Here is a 20,886-nt window from a genome sequence, read left to right on the forward strand (position 1 = left end):
TACATGACTGAAAAGCTTTTATTTCTATTTACAAAAAATGAGCTCACACACTAAACAGTCTGAAAATCCTCAGCCATGAAATAGGTTTCTGAATTTTAAAAACATTTAAAGAAAGCATGCGAGTCAGAAAATTCAGAAGGGTAAAAATCACTTGGCGCCCAGGAGAAGGGAGATATGTTTGAAGGCTACACACTCATCATTCGAGGTGCAATACTCATCGACATCAGTTCCTGGAAAAGGAGTTTGCACGCGTACGGCATTCTAACCAGAGAAATCTGTGAAAAAAAAGGTTGACAAATATTAGTAAAAAATGTATTTTTCAATATTTAGGCACCAACCTCCCCTTTAAAACTCTCAGGGCAGCTCTCACAATAATTAAAAGAACAAATGCAGCAGAACTCAATGTTGAAATCTGAAAAAAGCAACAGAAACGGGGTGCTAAATCCTCAGAAGAACTGAAAAAAACAGCTTCAGCGACATGCTGGAAAGCATGGGCAAATTTTAAAAAAGTGTTTGCCTGGTGCTGGGATGACAAAGTCAGCAGCACCAGGCAAGCATCCCTTAGGAAGGCAATCTATGTACATGGTGCCACCTGTGAGAAAGGGGTGGTGGCTGGGTGTGAAAGCTAACTTCAAGAGTGGGGCAATGTCTCCGATGGGCAGGCACATGTGGCAGAGGACCGTCCTTCAGGTATCAGGCTCCCAAGCCCTTTGAATTGCATCTGGATCACATACGGCAACATGCTGTAGGCATCTAATATGGAGCTTACCAAGGAGCAGTGGCCAGGTTCTTCTGCCCAGGAAGGGCTGCAGCTACCGCCCCAGGCTTAGGGGATATAAGGCAATGCATGCTTCAGATTCCACTTGGACCACCAGAGAGTGCTGGTTCTGTCAGCAACCACTGGTTGCAAACCCTGATTCCTTATAGGCTACTATCCAGTCTCCAAAACTGGCAGTGATCTACCACACCCTCCCACTGTCATTCTTCAGGAAGCCTTCCCTTCTCCCATGCCTATGAAGTCATTTAAGGTTATGAAATAAACATATAAAGGGATCTTTATTTCACAAAAATAATAATAATTAATTATTGTTGTTGTTGTTGTTGTTGTTGTATTAATACCACGCCCATCTGGCTGGGTTTCCCCAGCCACTCTGGGCGGCTTCCAACAGAATATTAAAATACAGTAGTCTATTAAACATTAAAAGCTTCCCTAAACAGGGCTGCCTTCAGATGTCTTCTAAAAGTCTGGTTGTAGTTTTTCTCTTTGACATCTGTATACATGTATACAGATACAGTATTTATGTTTGGATATCATCATGACAGATCCAAACAGTTACTAGATGGACAAGTAACAAACAAGTGAGAAAAGTCAAACTATAGCCTGCCTTAGGGGAATGCAACCCTATCTAGAAGAGGCTGAACACCACATCCTGCTCTCGTAATTCCTATCGCATCTCAGCTGAGCTTCAATGGATTGGCCCTCACTCAGCACACGACTGATACACAGATACAACTTCTGCATTGCCTTGCTTCAATTTGGTGTGATGCAGAGTTGGGAGCCAGCAGTCAAGCATAGGGAAGCTGTGACCCTCCAGCTAATGTAGGGCTACGCTGCCAGTTGGGACCCAACTACAATCAGGAGCCCAACATCTGGAGGGCCAAAAGTTCCCCACCCCTGCACTAAGCAAACCCACCCAATGGACGGAATGCATCTCAAAACAAGGAAAGGTCCGAGTTAAGTTCTAAAATCTAACCTAGTACCTTAGGCGATGAGCATCTTACACACGGTGGAACCGCAAGACATTCTTTGCACTGCTATGCTGCCCTGGGTTTCCCATGACCCTTATTAAACCCAGATGTAAGGCAATCGTGTGGAACAATGTAGTGAATAAGGGGTTTGCAGACAGCACAAAACAGACAGGGAAGGTTTTGGCGGAAGCAACAGATTTTGCAGAGGGTTTCGAAATGGCAGAAGGCCTGAAGGTGGGACCCAAAAGGATGAGAAAGGATTAAGTAGTGCTGTATGCAGACTCTAAGGAGGGTGAGAGAGAAACGGGTATCTTTCCACGTACCTGTGTCTTATTACGGCAGCCTCTGCACTCGTAGGTGTGTGTCCTGGTGTTTGCTATTGCCATTAAGCCGCACAGGTTGCACACGTGAACCTGATATGGGTCTGATGCCTCAAACAATCTCTCTCGTAAGAACTGTGCTGCGCCGTGAGCAATCTGACAGTCTCTCTCCATTTCTCCAAAACGAAGGCCACCATCACTTTTTGGGGGCGGGGGGAGAGAGAAACAAGCTTGTTTAATTCCACATTTTTCTAAGCCAGAAGGCTAAATTATACCCACACTGCCCTAAATACAATAAACTACTGGAGCAGAATCTAAGTGGGCTGCCAAAAATAACCAAATCCAGCTTTCTGGAGGAAGTTAAGAAATGAGGATTTTTTTTTTACAGAAGATGCTAAAAAAATGGTTGGGATTTTCTCAGGCTATCTGTGCTATGTATGAATGTCGTCTATGCAGGAAACAGCACAGGGGGAAATCAAAGGGACATTCAGCAATGATAAGATTCTGGATTGTAGGAAGTTCAGACAACCCAGTTCCCTGAGCTTTCAAAGCAATATTCTAGCCCTGTGTTGTGAATATATGCGTGAAAAATCTGTGGGCAAAGCTCGGGGGAAATTTCAGAAACTAAAAACATTGGCTTCTCCTGTGACGAGGAGAATATATTATGCAAAGTTGCAAAACCTGAAGAATTAAAAGAATGCTAAGTAAGTCGCGTCACTATACTTAATTTAAAGGTTGCAGAATTCAGCTTTTCTTGACACAGTGTTCGTGTTAACTTTTACGTAGGAGGGGAAATAGTGCAAAGCACGTCAAGGTCATCGGCTGCCTTACATGCAAACCAATTTAAGATTTATCTGCAAATGTTTTCTGCCCACAGAAGGTTACAATAACCAGCCAGGGTGCACCTATGCAACCTCCTTTCCAAAGACTTTCAAGTCAGTCCACAAAAATGACTAACCCACCCAAAAAAATTTCCAAGCCCACCTCTACCAATGTCATTTGATTGGGTGAAAGAACAAGCCCTCTTACATTTTAGACAAGAGTCTGCGCCTGGCCACCTGCAAGGGATTCATGCTTATACCACAGGCAACTGAGAAAATGGCCTGTCATTTCATTTTAGACACCTGAGCCCATCTCCCTCCTCAGATGATGGTTTTTGAAAGGCAAGAACTACAGACCGACCCTTCATTGCTCCGGTCAACATGTCATTAAGGCGCACATCTATTTCTTACCGGGATCGACCTTCCATGGGCTGCCTATTAAGGATCTGAATTGGCCCTCTTGCACGGGAATGGATTTTGTCATCTACCATGTGTTTTAACCGCTGGTAGTAAGTAGGGCCGATAAAGATCTGCGATGTGATTTTGCGGCCAGTGAAGCCATTGTACAAAACCTGGAGGGAAAGAACGAGACTCCGTGAAACCAAATCACAGGCAACGTGGCAGCATGGCTGAGCTCCTGTTGCCACTCAAGACCATGACGTACCTCATTTCCCCTCAGATGGTAGCCATAGTCAGACAGCAAGTTAGAAATCTTCTGCACGTTGACTGCATCATTGAAAGGTGTGGCGTCACCGATTTCTCCTTTATTTGCCGATACCTAAAAAGGGGAGGCAGGTAGTTTAACAGAGTACGGGCAGCTCCCAATTTATGCAGGGGTTACGCTCCAAGGCACAGCTTGTTTAAGTGAAATCTGACATATTTGAAACACCATCGAAAAAGCCTGCAAACACCCCACCATGCTGCTTTTTTGTGACTTTTCACGTCACTTCAATATTCCCCCGTTCTTACCTTCCCTTGCAGACATTCAATCAAGTGACCAATGGTCATACGTGAAGGGATGGCATGAGGATTGATGATTATATCGGGGGTGATACCTTCGCAGGTGAAAGGCATGTCCTAGACAGGAAAGGAAAATGCCACTTATAGCTGCTTTCTGTAAACATTTTATATATGTATACAGTCGTACCTTGGATCTCAAACGCCTTGCGACTCTTAACGTTTTGGTTCCTGAACGCAGCAAACCTGGAAGTGAGTGTTCTGGTTTGCGAACGTTTTTGGGAAGCTGAACGTCCGACACGGCTTCCACAGTTTACAATTGAGTGCAGGAAGCTCCTGCAGCCAATTGGAAACTGTGTCTTGGTTTTCAAAAGTTGAACGGGCTTCCGGAATGGATTCTGTTTGAGAACCAAGGTATGACTGTATATAATTCTGATTAATGCACATTTACTTGCTGTGAATCAACTGCTTTTTTGTACAGTGCACCAGGATTCTTAGACAAGCTGTAAAAATGGGTTTGTTCCACCAGGCTTTCAATCTGTTCTGAATTTCCGCTGCTGTCCAGCTGTGCACTGACATTTCTGTTTTATGAACACTCAGTTTTTATCTTAAGTAACACTACATAGGGTTGCCCTTGAACATGATCCAGAAGTTTTTTATCTAGCTCAGAATTCTGCTGCCCAACACCTTTGACAGTGACTTGCTACAGGAAGCAAATTAAATTATCGTTTTTCAGCTGCACAGGCTTCCTGTGTATTTTTAAGAGCCAGTTACATACACTTTAAAGCCCCTAAATGGCTGAGGCCTAATATCCTTGTGCACTGCCTCCTTTCATACAAACATTCCTGCCCCCAAAGGAATGTTTGATCTGTGTAGGGCCTTCTCTATACTGCCACGGTTACAGAATGCTTTCCCCAGAGCGGCTCACAAAGAACTTGATTGGTCAAGCTTTTGGTTGCTTGTTGAACACCATAATTGTTGGCATCCGTCTGTCTCAAGAGACAATGGAATGTGCCTGTGGGGGTGATGTCAAACCACTGCATTAGCAGCACCAAAGTGACTTCCCTGGGGTGCAAGCCTGGGCAGAGTGTATGGAGATCCTGGGCTGCCTAGATTACAAGACCTCCATCTCGGCTTCACTGATGTGGTCCAGAGGAAAGCAGAGCAATACGTTTGGCACCAGCTTGGCTGCAAGAGTTGCAAAAAGGAGGCATACAAGGTGCTAACCAACCATCCTAGGTACTCCACTCTGGGAGAAAAAAAATAGCTAAGGAGTAAACCTTACACAAATCCAAAGATATCCCAGAAGGCAGTAGAGATTTAGGAGCAGAGTTTTCCTTCTCCTAGATGAGTGACCTTCTCAGGTTGAAGACCAACATTTTGAAATTATGATACATTAAGATCAGCAGAAGGGACCCTCTTGGTAGTTCCACCCCCCTCAGAAGCTAGGGGTGGTGGTGGTCTGGGACAAAGCATACCCTGAGGCAACCCCTGAGATGCAGAACTCCCTTTGTACAGAGGTGTGCCTGACACCAATAACAGTTTCCGAACACTGAAGATATACTATATTTTCTGTGCATAAGACGCCCCCATGTATAAGATGACCCCTATTTTTTGGAACCCAAACTTAATTTTAAAAAGTTGTTGAGGTTTTTTGGGGAGGTTGTTAAGCTTTTTGGGGGGAAGATCACCCTTGAATTGTTTTTCTTTTGCGGGGGTCACTGCTACCAATCGCTCGCTCACTCAACATACCTTATTTTTCTGTGTATAAGATAACCCCCAATTCTGGCCTAATTTTTTTAAAGCAAAAAAACAGTCTCTTACAGAGAATAATACAGTGCGTCTCCACCATGGCCTTTGAAGCTTGCAGTGTGTAGGTAATAAAGTAGGCAGGTAATAAATCAAAATAATGACAATAGCTTCAAATACAGATTTCTAAGCATGTTTCTCCCTTGCATTAAAAAAACAGGCTGCTTTTACCTCCTGTCTGTACTGGATTCCACAGGTACCTTTCTGCCCATGTCTGCTGGCAAACTTATCTCCAATTTGTGGGATTCTCACAGAGCGCACCTGGAGATAAAGAGGACAGTCGGTTACTCCAGAATTATGGCTTTATCATTAGCAAATAATCACGCATAACTCCTACGCTTACCCTAATTTTACAAAACTTGTATCCCTCCTGGTTCAAGGTAACCATGACCTGATCCACAATGCCCGTTTCGCTCGTGCGTAAGAAAGTGCTGCAGTCTCTCTTGGTGTAACGGCGGTTGGTGCTCTCCAGCTCGTCTTCGTTCTCGGGCAAAGTTACTGTCTTGCCAATGATGACGTCATCTCCCGAGACGCGCACGCCGGGTGCAATCAAGCCATCGTCGTCCAGTTTGTCATAGATGGCGTGCCTCATCCCTGGGGAAAACAAATGCGCAACTTGCAACCCACCTAGCTGAACACAAGCATACCAGCACATCAAGGGCTTACAAAATCATCCCCCAACCCCAGTGATTTTATACACACACACACACACACACACACAAAGATAGGTGCCGGTACTCACCATGAAGTTGTCAGAGCAAGTGCCACACTTTTTAACAACAAAAAGAGGTGCCGGTACTGCACACCCTTGAGTACCCCCTGAAAAAAAAGCACTGCCCCCACCCCAATTTTGGCTTCCTGCATGGTAAAAATATACGGCTGGTTGGCTAAATCACACACAGCGCATGGCTGACCTTGGTTCTCTGCAATTTCAAGTAATCCCATAGCGCAATTCCTAAGTGTGGTTATACTGAAGACCACCGAATGTTCTTAAGGTGATTGGGTAACCTTTGAGTGCAGCTTCGTCCTTTGAGGCCATGATCCAGCAAAGCCAGATGCATGCAGGGGAAAGAACCAGACATACTAATGGGGGAGGGGCTGTCACTTCCAGCACTGTCGCTGTTATTTAGTTTTGTTGCTGAACAGCTAGGCTAATGGGGTAAGTTGTGCTAAGTTAAATTTTTAACATTTATGCTGGGGGGGGGGCAACTCATCTGTTTCACCCAAATTTGTGATCTCAAAGAAACCATCCCTAGGAAGCATTTAATCTGTATGAAGTGTATTTGCATTGCCCATCACACCAGTGCAATATAAACCCAGGTTAACTAGTTTAAAATCTAATCTGTCGTTACAAGGGATAACATACAAAAAACAACAAGCCAGTAGTTCCTTTCCCTGCAAGAGAACGTGCGAGAACATAAGGGGAAGCTGCAATTGCTCTTTTTGATTTATAAGGGCACAGCGGAATCAAAGTTTTGAGCAGCAACCTGCCGGCCTAGTTCTCAAGAATCCTTGTTTATTCTTACCTTGACACGTTTCACGAGTAGGTTTCTCAAACACTTCCTCTTGGTCAAATCCTTTCTTGGACTCTTGCTCTTTGTAAGAACGATAGAATACAGATCTGAAGGGGGAGAGAATGAAAAAGGCCTCAAATCCAAACCCAAGACCATTCTTCCAATTCAGGCTATGTTTCAAACAGACACGGTGCAGGGTGTGCCTCAGTCAAGAATAGGATGCAATACTGAGGGAAACAGCTGAAGCAGTCCTATTAAGAGTCGGCAACTAGAAGCCCCTTGGCTAAATCCACCCCACAGTCAATTAGAGGTGAAAGGTGTGGAAAACAAAATGTATTGTTAGGTTAGGGGTGGGGGTGGGGCAGAGGTTGCAATAAAAGCCTACCATCCCCCTTGCAGCCTTCTCAAAGAGGTTATTTCAAGAAAACTAGCTGCCGACAAGGGACTTCCAGGGAACTTATTGATTTAAGGCAATGGCACAAGAGACATTTCCCTGCTGAGAATTGCAAAGGCCTCCTGTCACTGGGAAAATGAGCTCTCCTCCTCAGGAAGTACCAAGCACATTTTTGATGCAAGCCTTCATCATTAAAAACATTCAGCCAACCAGCAGTCTGCCCTCACACAATACGGCCTGCATGAAAACATAAAGAAGGTCAACGTGACAACTTCACATGTTTTCACCCATCAGTTATCTGCCTACTGCGGTGGTTTTTGAACTGTGATCTGAAACATTCTGGGCTTCCTTTTAAGTATATATGAGGGGAAAGTTGCAGAAGCAGATTGCCATGATAGACATCTTGCATGCCACTGCTGATTTAGGGGAGAGCTGAACACTATCTTCTGAGGCACACTCTAACCTCTGCTGAGCGAGACCTAACAAATCTGGTCAGCATCCCTCATGTCCCAAGACTGCCTACCAGGATATGCCACTGCAGTATCAGCCACGCAGGGAAGCATGTGTGTACACACAATTGGCAAGTGGTCCTTGGCAGATCCATGCAAAAACTGTTCTCTGGAGGTGGAAAGTCTGAAAGCCACTGTCCTATTGCAATTACACTTCCCATGCATGAAACTGCAGAACACCACTTGAGAATTAATTACAGTCGTACCTTGGTTGATGAACGCCTTGCGAGTCGAACGTTTTAGCTCCCGAATGGAGCAAACCCGGAAGTGAGTGTTCCGGTTTGGAAACGTACTCTGGAACCTGAACGTCCAACACGGCTTCCAATTTGTCTGCAGGAGCATCCTGCAGCCAATCGGAAGCCTCACCTTGGTTTTGGAAGTCAAACGGACTTCCGGAATGGATTCTGTTTGACTTCCGAGGTACGACTGAAATTAGATTTATATACCACCCCTTCATGGTACGATCTCAGGGTGGTTCACAGGATAAAATTCAGTATAAAAACAAGTAAATAATTAAAACAAAAGAGCAAAATAACACACACACACCCCCTTCCCACAAACACATTTAAAAGGCTACAGAATATTAACCAGCCAAAGGCCTGATTGAAGAGGAACGTTTTCACTTGGCACCTAAGAATATATAATGAAGGTGCGAGGCAAACGTCCCTGGGGAGAGCATTGCACAAATGGGGAGCCACTACAGAGAAGGCCCATTCTCATGTTGCCACCCTCGGGACGTCTCGAGGAGGAGGCAAATAAAGGAGGGCCTTGGAAGATGATCTCAGGGTCTGAGACGGTTTATATAGGGAGAGGCAATCCTTGGGGTATTTATCCTAAAGGACTGCCTCATACAGAAGTCTAAAGTCAAGTAAGTCAGACCTGAAGAAGCCCCTATCGACTGCTGAACGGTTCATGATGACAGAGTCTTCTTGGTTATATCCGGTATATGAAGCTATGGCCACAATAGAGTTGATGCCTGTAGGAGAGATTCAAGAGCACGACTCGGTCATCACACATGATTCCTTCTCCGTCTTGTATTGTAATCAATTGGCATTTCTATTATCGTGTACCCAGAAACGGGAATGTCAATACAAAATACAAGCACATGGCAGCTGTGTGGAAGTGATTTCTTAAACCTCTCTAGTGACTCCTTGTGGTGAATCCTGGCAATGCTATTATGTAACAGGAACCTCATTTTGGTGAGGTGCAGGCATTTCAAGCAAAGTATTTTGTTTGTAGCGGCCTCTCAAATGTTCCTCCTGCCCCTCTGCAACTGCTTTCCGCTCACTACATCCAGTGCAAGTGAACGAACAATTATGCCTGTGCTCTTCTTAGGAGGTGGTCCATTGTGAGCCTAAAAATCCATATTTCTGGTCTGGCTAAGCAGGGTACAGCTGCAATTCTAGAAATACCCTGCGCTTGCTGAAAAGCTGGGAAACCACCACCTTGGTGGGATGCAATAAGGAAAGTACAAGCAAGGAGAAGCAAAAACTAATGCTCAGAAATACGGGCCTGAACAAGAAAAATTATCTTGAGGAATGCTCCTAAGGAGCACTGATATCAGTTGACTTCATGGCTACGCCAAAGAGCACTCTGACCCAACATGCATACTGGGTATAGAACACACCACACCTAGGGAATAGCCCCCTCCCCAAGTTGTTTTATATTATGTTCTGACTGTAGGTGGAAGCGTAGTTTTCGTGTCAGGGCAAATTGACATGAAAACATCGGAAACATGTTGCGAAACTGGGAAGGAGAAAAACCACCACCTCTTTGCGAGACAGTTCGCAAAGGACTATCCTCTTCCACCAGCCGAGGCAAATCTTCCTGCTGCAGCAGGAACAGCTTGTACAGTCGGGCTCTGTCACTGCCAAACCACTTTGGCCCCACTCAGGTAGGGGCCAAGGGGCCGTCTTATCTCTCAAAGTGTCCCTCCCCGTGATCAGGGTTCCGAGTACTAAATTTCAGAAGCAGTGCAAAGAAGTTTCAGAAGAGGACCTTGTAAACATACCTGCCGGCAACTCTCTGAATCGCAGGTATTCCATAGAGCGGGTTGTTACAAGGGGTTTCTGAGGATAATACAGGACATGGGCAAGGGTATCCATACGGACATGGAAGTTGGTAATGTAAACGCCCATAGCCTGTTTCCCCATAGCAGACTGGTATGTGTTCCTAGGAGACTATGAAGGTAAAAGAAGATAATTAAGATGGAAAACATCATTGCAGGTTTTAAAAAAATATTTGCACACACAAGCAGATCTTACATATTCTGCCATGGTCCAGTGATAAAACTTTTTATTGTCTAAAGGTAAAGGTAAAGGTACCCCTGCCCGTACGGGCCAGTCTTGACAGACTCTGGGGTTGTGCGCTCATCTCACTCTATAGGCCGGGAGCCAGCGCTGTCCGCAGACACTTCCGGGTCACGTGGCCAGCGTGACGAAGCTGCTCTGGCGAGCCAGAGCCGTACACACAAACACCGTTTACCTTCCCGCTAGTAAGCGGTCCCTATTTATCTACTTGCACCCGGGAGTGCTTTCGAACTGCTAGGTTGGCAGGCGCTGGGACCGAGCAACGGGAGCGCACCCCGCCGCGGGGATTCGAACCGCCGACCATGCGATAGGCAAGTCCTAAGCGCTGAGGTTTAACCCACAGCGCCACCCGCGTCCCCTTTTATTGTCTACCTTTTAACAAATTCTACAAACCTGGTTGTGATCAGGAAACGGGATAATCGATGCGCAGACTCCTAGGATCATGGATGGGTGAATCTCACAGTGGGTGTAGGTTGAACAGTAGGCAACGCCTTTCTCCTGCAAGTCATCCGGTGTCATGGCCAGCATGACAGTCTCCTCTTCTAGGGTGTCAATGTATTCTACTACACCACTGGCCACCAGATCCTGCCAGCTTTAAAAAAGAAAAAAAAAAAAAGGCCTCGATTATTTTAGGTCCAAATATCTGATTTTATATCAAGCAGGTGTTGTCCATTTGCAACTGGTGAACTTAGAATCCTAGAGTTGGAAAAGACCCTGAGGCTCATCTAGTTGGGAATATGCAGCCATCCCATACGGGGATCAAACTTACAAACCTCGGCATTATCAGCACCACACTCTACCCAACAGAGCTATCCAGTTTTCATTTAATGCAACTGCAAATCTTTCACCACCTTCAGGACTTAGAATAGATGAGCAGCGTTGATGCAATTTTGAAGCCCTTATGCCCATTTGCACGGAATGCTGTAACACACAATCGACTCCGCCAGAAGCACTGATTCGGTAACGGATGTTCACTGGCAAATAATCTTTTCAGCTGGTGTGCTACAGCATATTGCCTCCTCCACCATGAACAGCACCGTTTCGCAAATGCTGGTGGCGAAGCACGAGACATGCGCACTGTCCCTTAAGAGAAATGCGATAGGAATAGAAGCACCGTGCAAAGTTTCCCACCTGTAGTTGTTATATTCACGCTCTTTCAGCTGGTCGATATGCCTCTTCTTCAGCAGCAGCTTTTGCTTTTCCACAATTAGAAGTGGGCGGCAAATCCTGCCAGCATCGGTGTAAATGCGAATTTCCCGCTCCCTGATATCCCTGATCATGGACACCTATATGAGAAAGCATAATGCTCAGAAACAACGGTAGGAGAATGGCAAATGTTTAGCATAGCCTATGCCAACCTGATACTCCCAAGATGTTTTAAACTACAATTCCCATCAGCCCCAGACAGCTCACCCAATGATCAGGGATGATGGGAACTGAAGAGAAAAAGATCTGGAGGGTACCAGGTTGTGGAGAAGCGATTTATTACATGCAAAAGAGTCCTTGAACTGGCCATTCTGAGTTTTAAATGGATTCAGCAAGCCAGGTATTAACAATCTCTACCTGAAATATAGCAGCAAGTCAATGAATATCCCAGTTACTGCATTCCACTTGGTAGAGCAATATTATGACCCAATATCTACCTCCGACACAATGATGTCCATCTGACGCCGCAGTTTCCTTAGTGTGTTCATGAGCTGCTCCGGGTCCTTGTGTATCCCAACCCAGCAGCCGTTCACAAAGATCTTTGTAGCGCTTCAGAAAAGAAAAAAATGGTTCTGAGAACGTTGTCCTAGACTGAACCATACGGACGTTATCAATATTGAAACATCGTTTTCAAACTTACTCTGCAATAGCTGCTGGAGAGATTTCTTCTAAGTTTTCCATACTCCATTCTTCTAAAAATTCCAGAATTGGGGATGGCTGAGACCCCACAGATATATATGCCATTAGGGCTAGGTTCTTCACAAGCCCCACCGCATGACCCTAAGGACACATGGAGTCGGTTATTTTTTACACCGGCATCTCTTTAAGGCCATGTGCAGATTTCATGAAATTCCTAAGGCACAAAAGTTCTGAATCGAAAACTTTCTTTATGGACATGTTCACATCAACCCTTTCCGCTGAGAAATTCTGCAGCACCCAGGTCTCCCCAAAGAGCCACGGTATTCTGAGGCATGTATAAACTAAGGATAGGTCTCAAACCTGCCTAGTGCTCCACTGTGCAAATGAGAAGACTGAACATAGGACTCTCCTGTTTTCAGACAGGGGACTTTCACAACCCTACCTGGAGATAACGGAAGCTGGACCCGAGACCTTCTGAATGAAAAAGCATGTGCTGTTGTTATATTTGTAACCTGCCTATCTGGCTGGGTTTCCCCAGCCACTCTGGGCGGCTTCCAACACATATAAAACATAATACTGTAAAACATCAAACATTAAAAACTTCCCAATACAGGGCTGCCTTCAGAGGTCTTCTAAAATTTGTGCAGTTGTTTATCTCCTTGACATCTGACGGGAGGGAGTTACACAAGGTGAGTGCCACTGCCGAGCAGGCCCTCTGCCGGGTTCCCTTGTAACTTCCCTTCTCACAATGAGGGAACCCCCAGAAGGCCCTCTGTGCTGGATCTGTGTCTGGGCTGGACGATGGGGGTGGAGACGCTTCTTCAGGCCGAGGCAGTTTAGAGCTTTAAAGGTCAGCACCAACACTTTGAATTGTTCTTGGGAACATACTGGGAGCCTAATAAGCTTATGAGAACCACAAGGGCTTCCTAAATTGCTTTCCCCTAAACCACCGGCTTTATCAAATTTCTTTATGAAGTCTAAAAATGAAACCAACTGCCATTGCATAGATGAAAAACACTGAAGCACACGGAATGCTTTGTTTTCAATCCTATCTCCACATTACCTCCGGTGTTTCGGCAGGACAAATCATTCCCCACAAGGTGTTGTGCAGTTGTCTGGGCTTTGCTAGTTTGCCATCTCTGCCAATAGGGGAATTCAAACGACGTAAGTGGGAAAGCGTAGATGCAAAGGTGAGACGGTTCAATACCTTCAGAGGTGCAACAAGAGGACATTTTTAGGCTTCCTCACGAGATCCAGGAATATACCACATATCAATACTGCCAAGGGCTAAATATCCAGTTACTAAAATTGAAAGTTACATAGAATCCTAGAGTTGGAAGGGACCCTGAGGATTATCTCGTCCAACCCCCTGCAATGCAGAAACTTGCAGCTGTCCTGTATGGGGATCAAACCTGCAACCTTGGCGTTATCAGCACCATGCTCTAACCAACTGAGTTATCGTACAGTTAATGAACATTCAATTACAACATTTAGCGTGACTTCAGCATGGCAATTTACTAAGAGTTCAATTCAGACCAGGCGAGCAGCCAGGGAGCATTTGACGCTACAACAAAGCAAGTGTGGATCTAGAAGGAGCACAGTGGAAGAGTGAGATCTGCTCCCTTGCTGTCCTCAACCTTTCTCTTAGCTCTCATGCCCAAAATGTCGCATTCCGTTTGCTCACAACCCATAGCCACCCACAGCTGCTCTCTTCCTCTCAGGTCAAGGCCCCATATGACCTTCCAACTGTTTCACTTTGATTCCTTAAGGCCAAGGGCGAAGAAGGACCAAAAAAAAAGTCAAACAAGGCAGATTTCAGTGAGACCCCTAAAATAATCTGATCAAGTTAGAGGGGTTCAGATACGAATGGCATGTTTAACTGCAACACACACAGCCTCATGAGATAGATTGAACACTTACTTGAGATACTCCAGCTCTGGCCTGGTGAGCTTTCTTCTGGTCTCCCCAGTTCCCTGTAGCTAATGAGTATTTCAAGCCATCTGATATAATCCTGGTTTTAATAGCCAGCTCCAAGTTAAAATCTTTCCCTCTGTCAATAAATTTTTGTGCATATATTCTAACTTCTTTCAGCAGGTTCTTAAACATTCTGTAGAAAAAGAAATCAGAAAAAAATCAGTTGTAGGGAGACGGGACCAGCTTTCCCCATAAAACATTTTGGAAAAACCTTTGAACATACGTTATCAGTGATAAATAACAATAAGAACTTGTTGCACTCACCCTCTGAACAGGAAAGCGAGCAAGGGGCCTGCAAGGTCAAGCCGCTTGTTGCCATAGTGATCTCTGTCGTCCAGCTCCCTTCTCCCTAAAGCTGCCAGGAGAAGCCTATGAACCATGTACCTAACAAAATATACAGGTTATTTAACAGGAGTTGGGCATTCAGATTTCTGGGACAAAAAGAGGACATTAAGCTATTTTTAAATTACATCACACATTATCAACACTTTATATCAACACATTATATACCTAAGACGTTTGGGGAAAATGAACTTGTAAATATTTCCTAAAATATTTGTTATTATTATTTATTATAATAAATATTTATTATTATTTATTATGCTGATTTATTACTGTAATCAAGAATATTGCTACAGGCTTCTGTCTTCATTTTTTAACCCTCATCTAAATAACGTGCAAGTAAGTTCCCACAGGCAGACTGTGAATATTTACATACCCCAGAAAGTAAGCTTTTTTGGTTTCACAGAAGTCACTGACACCGACATGCGGAAGCATCTCTTTCTGCAAAACTTCTTTTGCATACTTGATTCTTTTCTCCTTGGTGACTCCTGGCTTTGCACCTCTTGAGCCGATGAAGTTCAGCGCGACATTCTGTTCCTGGATGACGAACGCTTCATCCAATGAAGGCTTAACCTACCATATATATTAAAAAGACGGTGTAGTCAGGGTTGAGGAGCTTCCTGAAGTCAGCATTAAAGTTAGATGTCAGATACAGTTGTACCTTGGATCTCGAACGCCTTGGCTCCCGAACAAATCGGCTCCTGAACGATCGAAACTCGGAAGTGAGTGTTCTGGTTTTCGAAAGTTATTTTGGAGGCCGAATGTCTGACGGGGCTTCCACAGCTTCCGGTTGGCTGCAGGAGCTTCCTGCAGCCAATCAGAAGCCGTGCTTTGGTTTTCGAACATTTTGGAAGTCGAACGGACTTCCGGAATGGAGTCCATTCTACTTCCAAGGTACGACTGTACTGGCAAGCAGACATTACAGAATTAGGTGGTAAAAGTAAAACTGAGTGCAACCAATTTTGCATGCTGGGTTTCATTACATAAGGTTTCTGAATATAGGTGTAGCTCTATGTCACAGATCAATATAAAAAAATCAAGATATTACCATTTCCATCATCTCAGGATCTTCAAAGTCATAAATTATATGTTCCAGTATATCTCTGTCAGACACAAAACCAAGTGCGCGGAAAACGATAATAATGGGGACTTCCTGCTTGATGTAGGGCAAAGTTGCCACAATACGTTGACCTATGGCACTCTTCTTTGCACCCTGGATATAGAAACAGATTTTCAAGGCATTTGTCTTCGAAGAGCAAATATTTATTAGTTTATTCATTTCAAATATAGGTTAAAGCCGATACGATCCAGAACAGGATACATTTCAAAAACCTCTTTACTCCAATGGTACAAACCATTGCTGCAATACTAAGGTTTACATCATTTCTAATTGATCCTTCAGAACTATGAACAGGTGACTCAGTAACTTGAAAAGCCCACAGTTAAAGAACCCTGCAACTAGTTCTGTAAGCCCAATGGGATTTTGGACATGATTATTGAACAGACCCTTATGTTGCATAGAAAACTGCTTTTGGGATGATTTTTAAAGCAGTTTATGATAAGGCATCTCTATATATATAAAAGAGAAAGGAGTCAAAATTCCACTGAGCATGTGCAAGGACTACAAAACAATTATTTAAAAAAATTATCACACATTGGGCTGTAAATACAAAGTACTTTGGGACAAATTAAGTTCAATAACATTTTTTTTCCTTGTTAAAATTAATGGGCCTCTCAGATCCTAACCATGTTTATTTGGCAAACCCCTGCAATTTAAATGCTGCTTAATTCCAAGTAAACATGACTAGGACTGGTCTGTAGATCAAAATGCAAACTCAGATTCTCATTCCTGTTTCCCTAATTCTGAGGAGGAACTCCACCACTCGTCTCCTTCCCAATGTGCAAACAAAAGTTCACCATCAAGGTGGGAAGGGAGAGGACAGAGGAGTTACAGAGTAATGCAAGACTGTAGATGTATATGTACAATTCACGGATGGTCAGAACTTTTAGCTGCCAAAAGTTTCAGATGGCCACTGGTTGCTAGTATTAAACTATTACTAGTATTAAACTAACTGGCGAGGGGAGGGGGAGAAACAGGAGAGAAACCCACTGCCTTGCCAAACACAACAGAGGATAGGAGTGAGTCATAAGAGCATTTGTAGTTTGCTTGACAGTTGCTTATGTCTTCTTAAGGGGCTCCACTTTGGGAACCACAGCCATTAGGCAGACTTCTTACCCTCTTGCAATCCCAAGATTTAAGCCAAATTGCTTACCTGGCCGCCTCTGGCCAGCATGCTGACCCATATTGTACTTGTGGGCCGAGAAGAATTTTCCAGGCAAGACCTGCACTCTCCAGTGTAGGCGTATTTGGAATCTTTCTTTGCAAACACGTATACAGTATTTGTAGCCATCTTCTCTTGAGCAATCAGAACCTGTTTGGGGAATGAGCAAGAACAAAGACGTAGCTCATTTTAAGAGTCCACTTTTGTAACATTAATGTTGGCTGTCATTGTTCTTCATCTAAGATACGGCACACATGCCTTAAGAGATCTCTGAGCTGGAGACTAGCGGAAGGAATTATGATAAAGCAAATGTAACACATGATATTGGACCAAGGAGACCTAGATTCAGGTAGGTAGCAGTGTTTGTCTGATGCAGACGAAATAAAAAAAAATAAAAATTGTCCAGTAGCACCTTAGAGACCAACTAAATTTGTTCTGGGTATAAGCTTTCGTGGGCATGCACACTTCTTCCGATACCCTTCTTCAGATATCTGAAGAAGTGTGCATGCACACGAAAGCTTATACCCAGAACAAACTTAATTGGTCTCTAAGGTGCTACTGGACAATTTTTTAATTTTTATTTATTTCAAGGAGACCTGGGCTCTCTCTATTCAGCAATGAAGCATTCACCAAAGGTAAACAAAATCAACCCCATTAGATTACAATCAACTATTAGATTACAAGAAAGGAGGTCTATGGGACTTCATTCTTGACATTTCTTACATATAATAAAAGGGTAAGGTTGTCGACATGCAGCAGTTCATTTGACTGCTGACAGGTGGCACTGTGAACTACACCATGACAACCGCCTTGTGAAAGCTGCTGGACCACTGCAGCAGCGTTGGAGGGTGAGGAGAAGGGCAGCAGAGGAAGGAATCTGGGGTGGGCAGCTCACGTGAACCACAAAGGAACAGCTCTAAGGAGAGGGGTAGGTTTGGTGAGGTGCAACATGGGGATAATATCGACAGGAGGTAGATGGGGTTGGTGAGCAAAGATGAAGGTGGGGTGAAGCTACCGTGTACCAAATGCATGGAATTTTCTGTGCAAGTCATTTTTTCATGTGAATTCCTAATTCTTACCTTTTCTGATCCATTAATAATGAAATAGCCACCAGGGTCAAGAGGGCACTCGTTCAGCTCACAAAGATCACGGTCTGTTAAGCCATTTAATAAGCAGTAGGTGGATCGCAGCATGATAGGAATTTTGCCTATGAAAGTTTTCTGATGCTGCGTCTGCAACTGATCCTCTCCTTCCTTGATAACTGTCTTGGTTATGTCCACATACAACGGAGCAGAATACCTTTGAAAGAGAAATTGTCATGCTTCAATGGAAAAAAAATTAAATATTAATTAAATATTAAATAAAGATGAGGTTTTTTGCCAAGTAGTTGGGAATTTGAACTAGAAATACCAGTAGCTCTACAAATTTAGCCCAGGATTTTTTTTTTTGTGCTACTATATTTCAGACATTGCTACAATTGAGGTTTCACCATATATCATCACTAATAACAGCAGTCGATATTGCTTACGTAAGGTTTCGCAGCCTGGCTTCATTTGGCATCATAGGTGATGGAGCACCATCTCTTTCCCAATGTGTAGGCTTGGAGAGATAAATTTGCTCAAATTTCAAAAGGTAGCGTGGCTGAAAGTAACACAAGGCTTCATTTAGAAATTCTATACAATGAGAAGTGACAACTTTCATAGGACAGGATTTGGAATGCCTGACTTACACCTTACTTTGAATTATTATTATTATTATTATTAAAATTAACATGATAAGACTGGCTCTTACTGGCTCTTCCACTTCTCCTGTAGCGTGTTGAGCTTCTGCTTGCAGATCAATTGGTGGCGCATCTTCAACAATTCTCTGCACAGACATCTGAATGAATTCATCAAAAGAATCTAGCTGCTGTCGGACCAGGCCTTTTTCATCAAAATAGGAACTTTGGAAGGTAATTTGTGAGAATGAACAATTTAGTATAAGATCAAAAACAAGAATTCTGAAGTAAAAAGCAGATTATTTTCATTCTTAGATTCCCGTGCGTATCATACCATCTAAAATGTTTACGCAACTGGTATTAATTTAAAAATCTGCTGACAGGTTTTAATCAAATAATGCAAATGAGATATTGATAAAAAAAATATTTAATTATCATTTGTATGAAAATTCAAGTTCTCTTACCTTTAATTCTCCTAGAACAACTCTCAGATAAATTTCCTGGCTGAATATCCGCTATAGGACCGAATGTTTTATGTCCCTTTGGACAGGAGGTAAGAGGGGAGGATCTTCGTTAAAAATATGTAGCATAAGGAGGTTGTGCTGGGGAAAGTGATCTTATACTGCATCATCCAGCCAAGTACTGTATATTCTGACTGGCAGCAGTGTTCCAAGGTCTCAAGCATAGGTCTTTCCCAATCCTGCTTTAACCAGAAAAGTGAGGGATGAAACCTGAGACCTTCTGCAAGAAAAGCATTTGTTCCATGTTCAGTTACTGATCTATGGGAAGAATGAGCTTTTACTTTTTAGCTGCTTCTGGCAGAACAAACCAAAAGATGAAAGGAATGAGAATGTGACCAGAAAGGACCATCTGAAGACAATTACGCTAACAAGTAAGCAACATCTGTGGGTCTGGCAAGTGGCTCTTGCCCATTGATATAATGCAGCAAGCATTCAGTGGCATCTTACTTGTAGATAAGCCTCAAGAGATTTAGGCACAGCTGCACTTGGTAGGAAAAAAATAGTAGAATAAAGATTGAAGGAAGTGAATGAAAAAAGTGATCAGACAGATGCTCAATATCAGGAGATTTGGGAGCATTCATTTCAAGTGTACAGTGAAAGTCTAACCTTTAACACTAGGTTTAGCAATAAAGTGATTTTTCAGAGAACGGAATAAAATCATTCTAAACACGTGTGCAATATTCTTCTTTTGAAATACAGTGAGACTATAAAAAGTGTTTCGACTTTGGCTAAATCAGAACCGTTGTATTTTCCATTTGGAAAGTTACCTGATCACAATCCAGCATGCTTCCTGCCACAAATCTGGAGTGATTTCATCATCGTCCTCATCATATTGCATATCTGCAAAACAAATATTTTCACGAAATAGTATGTAGTTCCTTTTAAGAGTTTTCATCAAATGGCTCCTTTCTGAAAAGTGCTTATTTCCAAACTCCCTGACTGATAAACCCCGACTCCAGTCCTGCTCTGTGAGCCTTAGGGAGACTGAACCTGGTCTAAGGGTTTACTCTGGCATCCCTCCTGCACAACAGGTGTGTGTGTGTGTGTGTGGCAGAGATCTGCCTGAGATCCTGCAAGTGGTTCATGGCATGTTCTACTTCCACTATCAGAGGCCTCTGCATACCACTTGCAGGGACTTTCAAGTGGCACGCAGGTTCTGCTCGCCAGCTTCTCACAAACATCTGGCTGGCCACCCCGAGAACAAGATGCTAGTCCATATGAACTTTTGGTCTGATCCAGCTGGAGTCTTCTTAACGGATAACCCCTCAAAAAAAACCCCACATTATTATGAAGCAGGCTGAAGAGATGTCATAAGCCTTGATTCCTCTCCTCTAGAGTCACAGCTGGGATTACCTTGCAGAGCTAAGAAAGTCATTAGACCCTCCCTCAAGAAACCCCAACCGCCCCATAGACAGATGAAGGACCCCCCCCCCGGTCTGCTTTCCCTGTGTGGGACCTCACCTTCATCCGCGTCATACATCTTGGCGGAGGCGACTCACAGAACGTCACTAAACCAAAATGCAGGAAGCTGAGGGGACGGAAGGCGAGACCCGAACAGCGCGCGAGCTCCTTTCTGAGAGAAAGAACGAAACGCAGCCGAAGAGTAGGAGCACTTGCTTAGGACTGCGCCTGCGCACAAGCTCTCATTCCAACCCCCCTGCCGGCGCGCGGCCGCTTCCTTTCGGCCTCCAAAACGTCACTTCCGCTCGCGCTGCACTGCGCGCGCAATCTTCCTGGCCCCTCCCACCCTCTCTTCCGCCCCTCCCCAATATAGTTAAGAGGATGGGGATCTCCGAAGAGGTTTTGCGCCTGCGCAGAGGGCC

The 20,886-nt window shown here is 44.0% G+C and overlaps 1 protein-coding gene across 1 annotated transcript; it reads right to left on the reverse strand.

Moving 5' to 3' along the window:
• Positions 1–2: 2 nt before the first annotated feature.
• Positions 3–20,759, reverse strand: POLR2B (RNA polymerase II subunit B). Its single transcript, XM_083481385.1, has 25 exons — positions 20,525–20,759; positions 19,831–19,903; positions 18,617–18,767; positions 18,354–18,466; positions 17,905–18,124; positions 16,817–16,975; positions 15,592–15,756; positions 14,920–15,116; positions 14,466–14,585; positions 14,148–14,334; positions 13,291–13,434; positions 12,229–12,368; positions 12,026–12,137; positions 11,514–11,668; positions 10,776–10,974; positions 10,085–10,253; positions 8,953–9,049; positions 7,183–7,277; positions 6,000–6,250; positions 5,828–5,917; positions 3,860–3,967; positions 3,555–3,668; positions 3,302–3,462; positions 2,073–2,268; positions 3–275 (listed from the first exon to the last, which is right to left on the reverse strand). Exons 1-25 carry the CDS (start codon positions 20,541–20,543, stop codon positions 186–188), a joined length of 3,525 nt encoding a protein of 1,174 aa, XP_083337511.1. The 5' UTR covers positions 20,544–20,759; the 3' UTR covers positions 3–185.
• Positions 20,760–20,886: the final 127 nt, after the last annotated feature.

The sequence above is a fragment of the Podarcis liolepis genome (assembly GCF_965112155.1).
Source record: "Podarcis liolepis genome assembly, chromosome: 17".
In the NCBI taxonomy this organism is placed as follows: domain Eukaryota; kingdom Metazoa; phylum Chordata; class Lepidosauria; order Squamata; family Lacertidae; genus Podarcis; species Podarcis liolepis.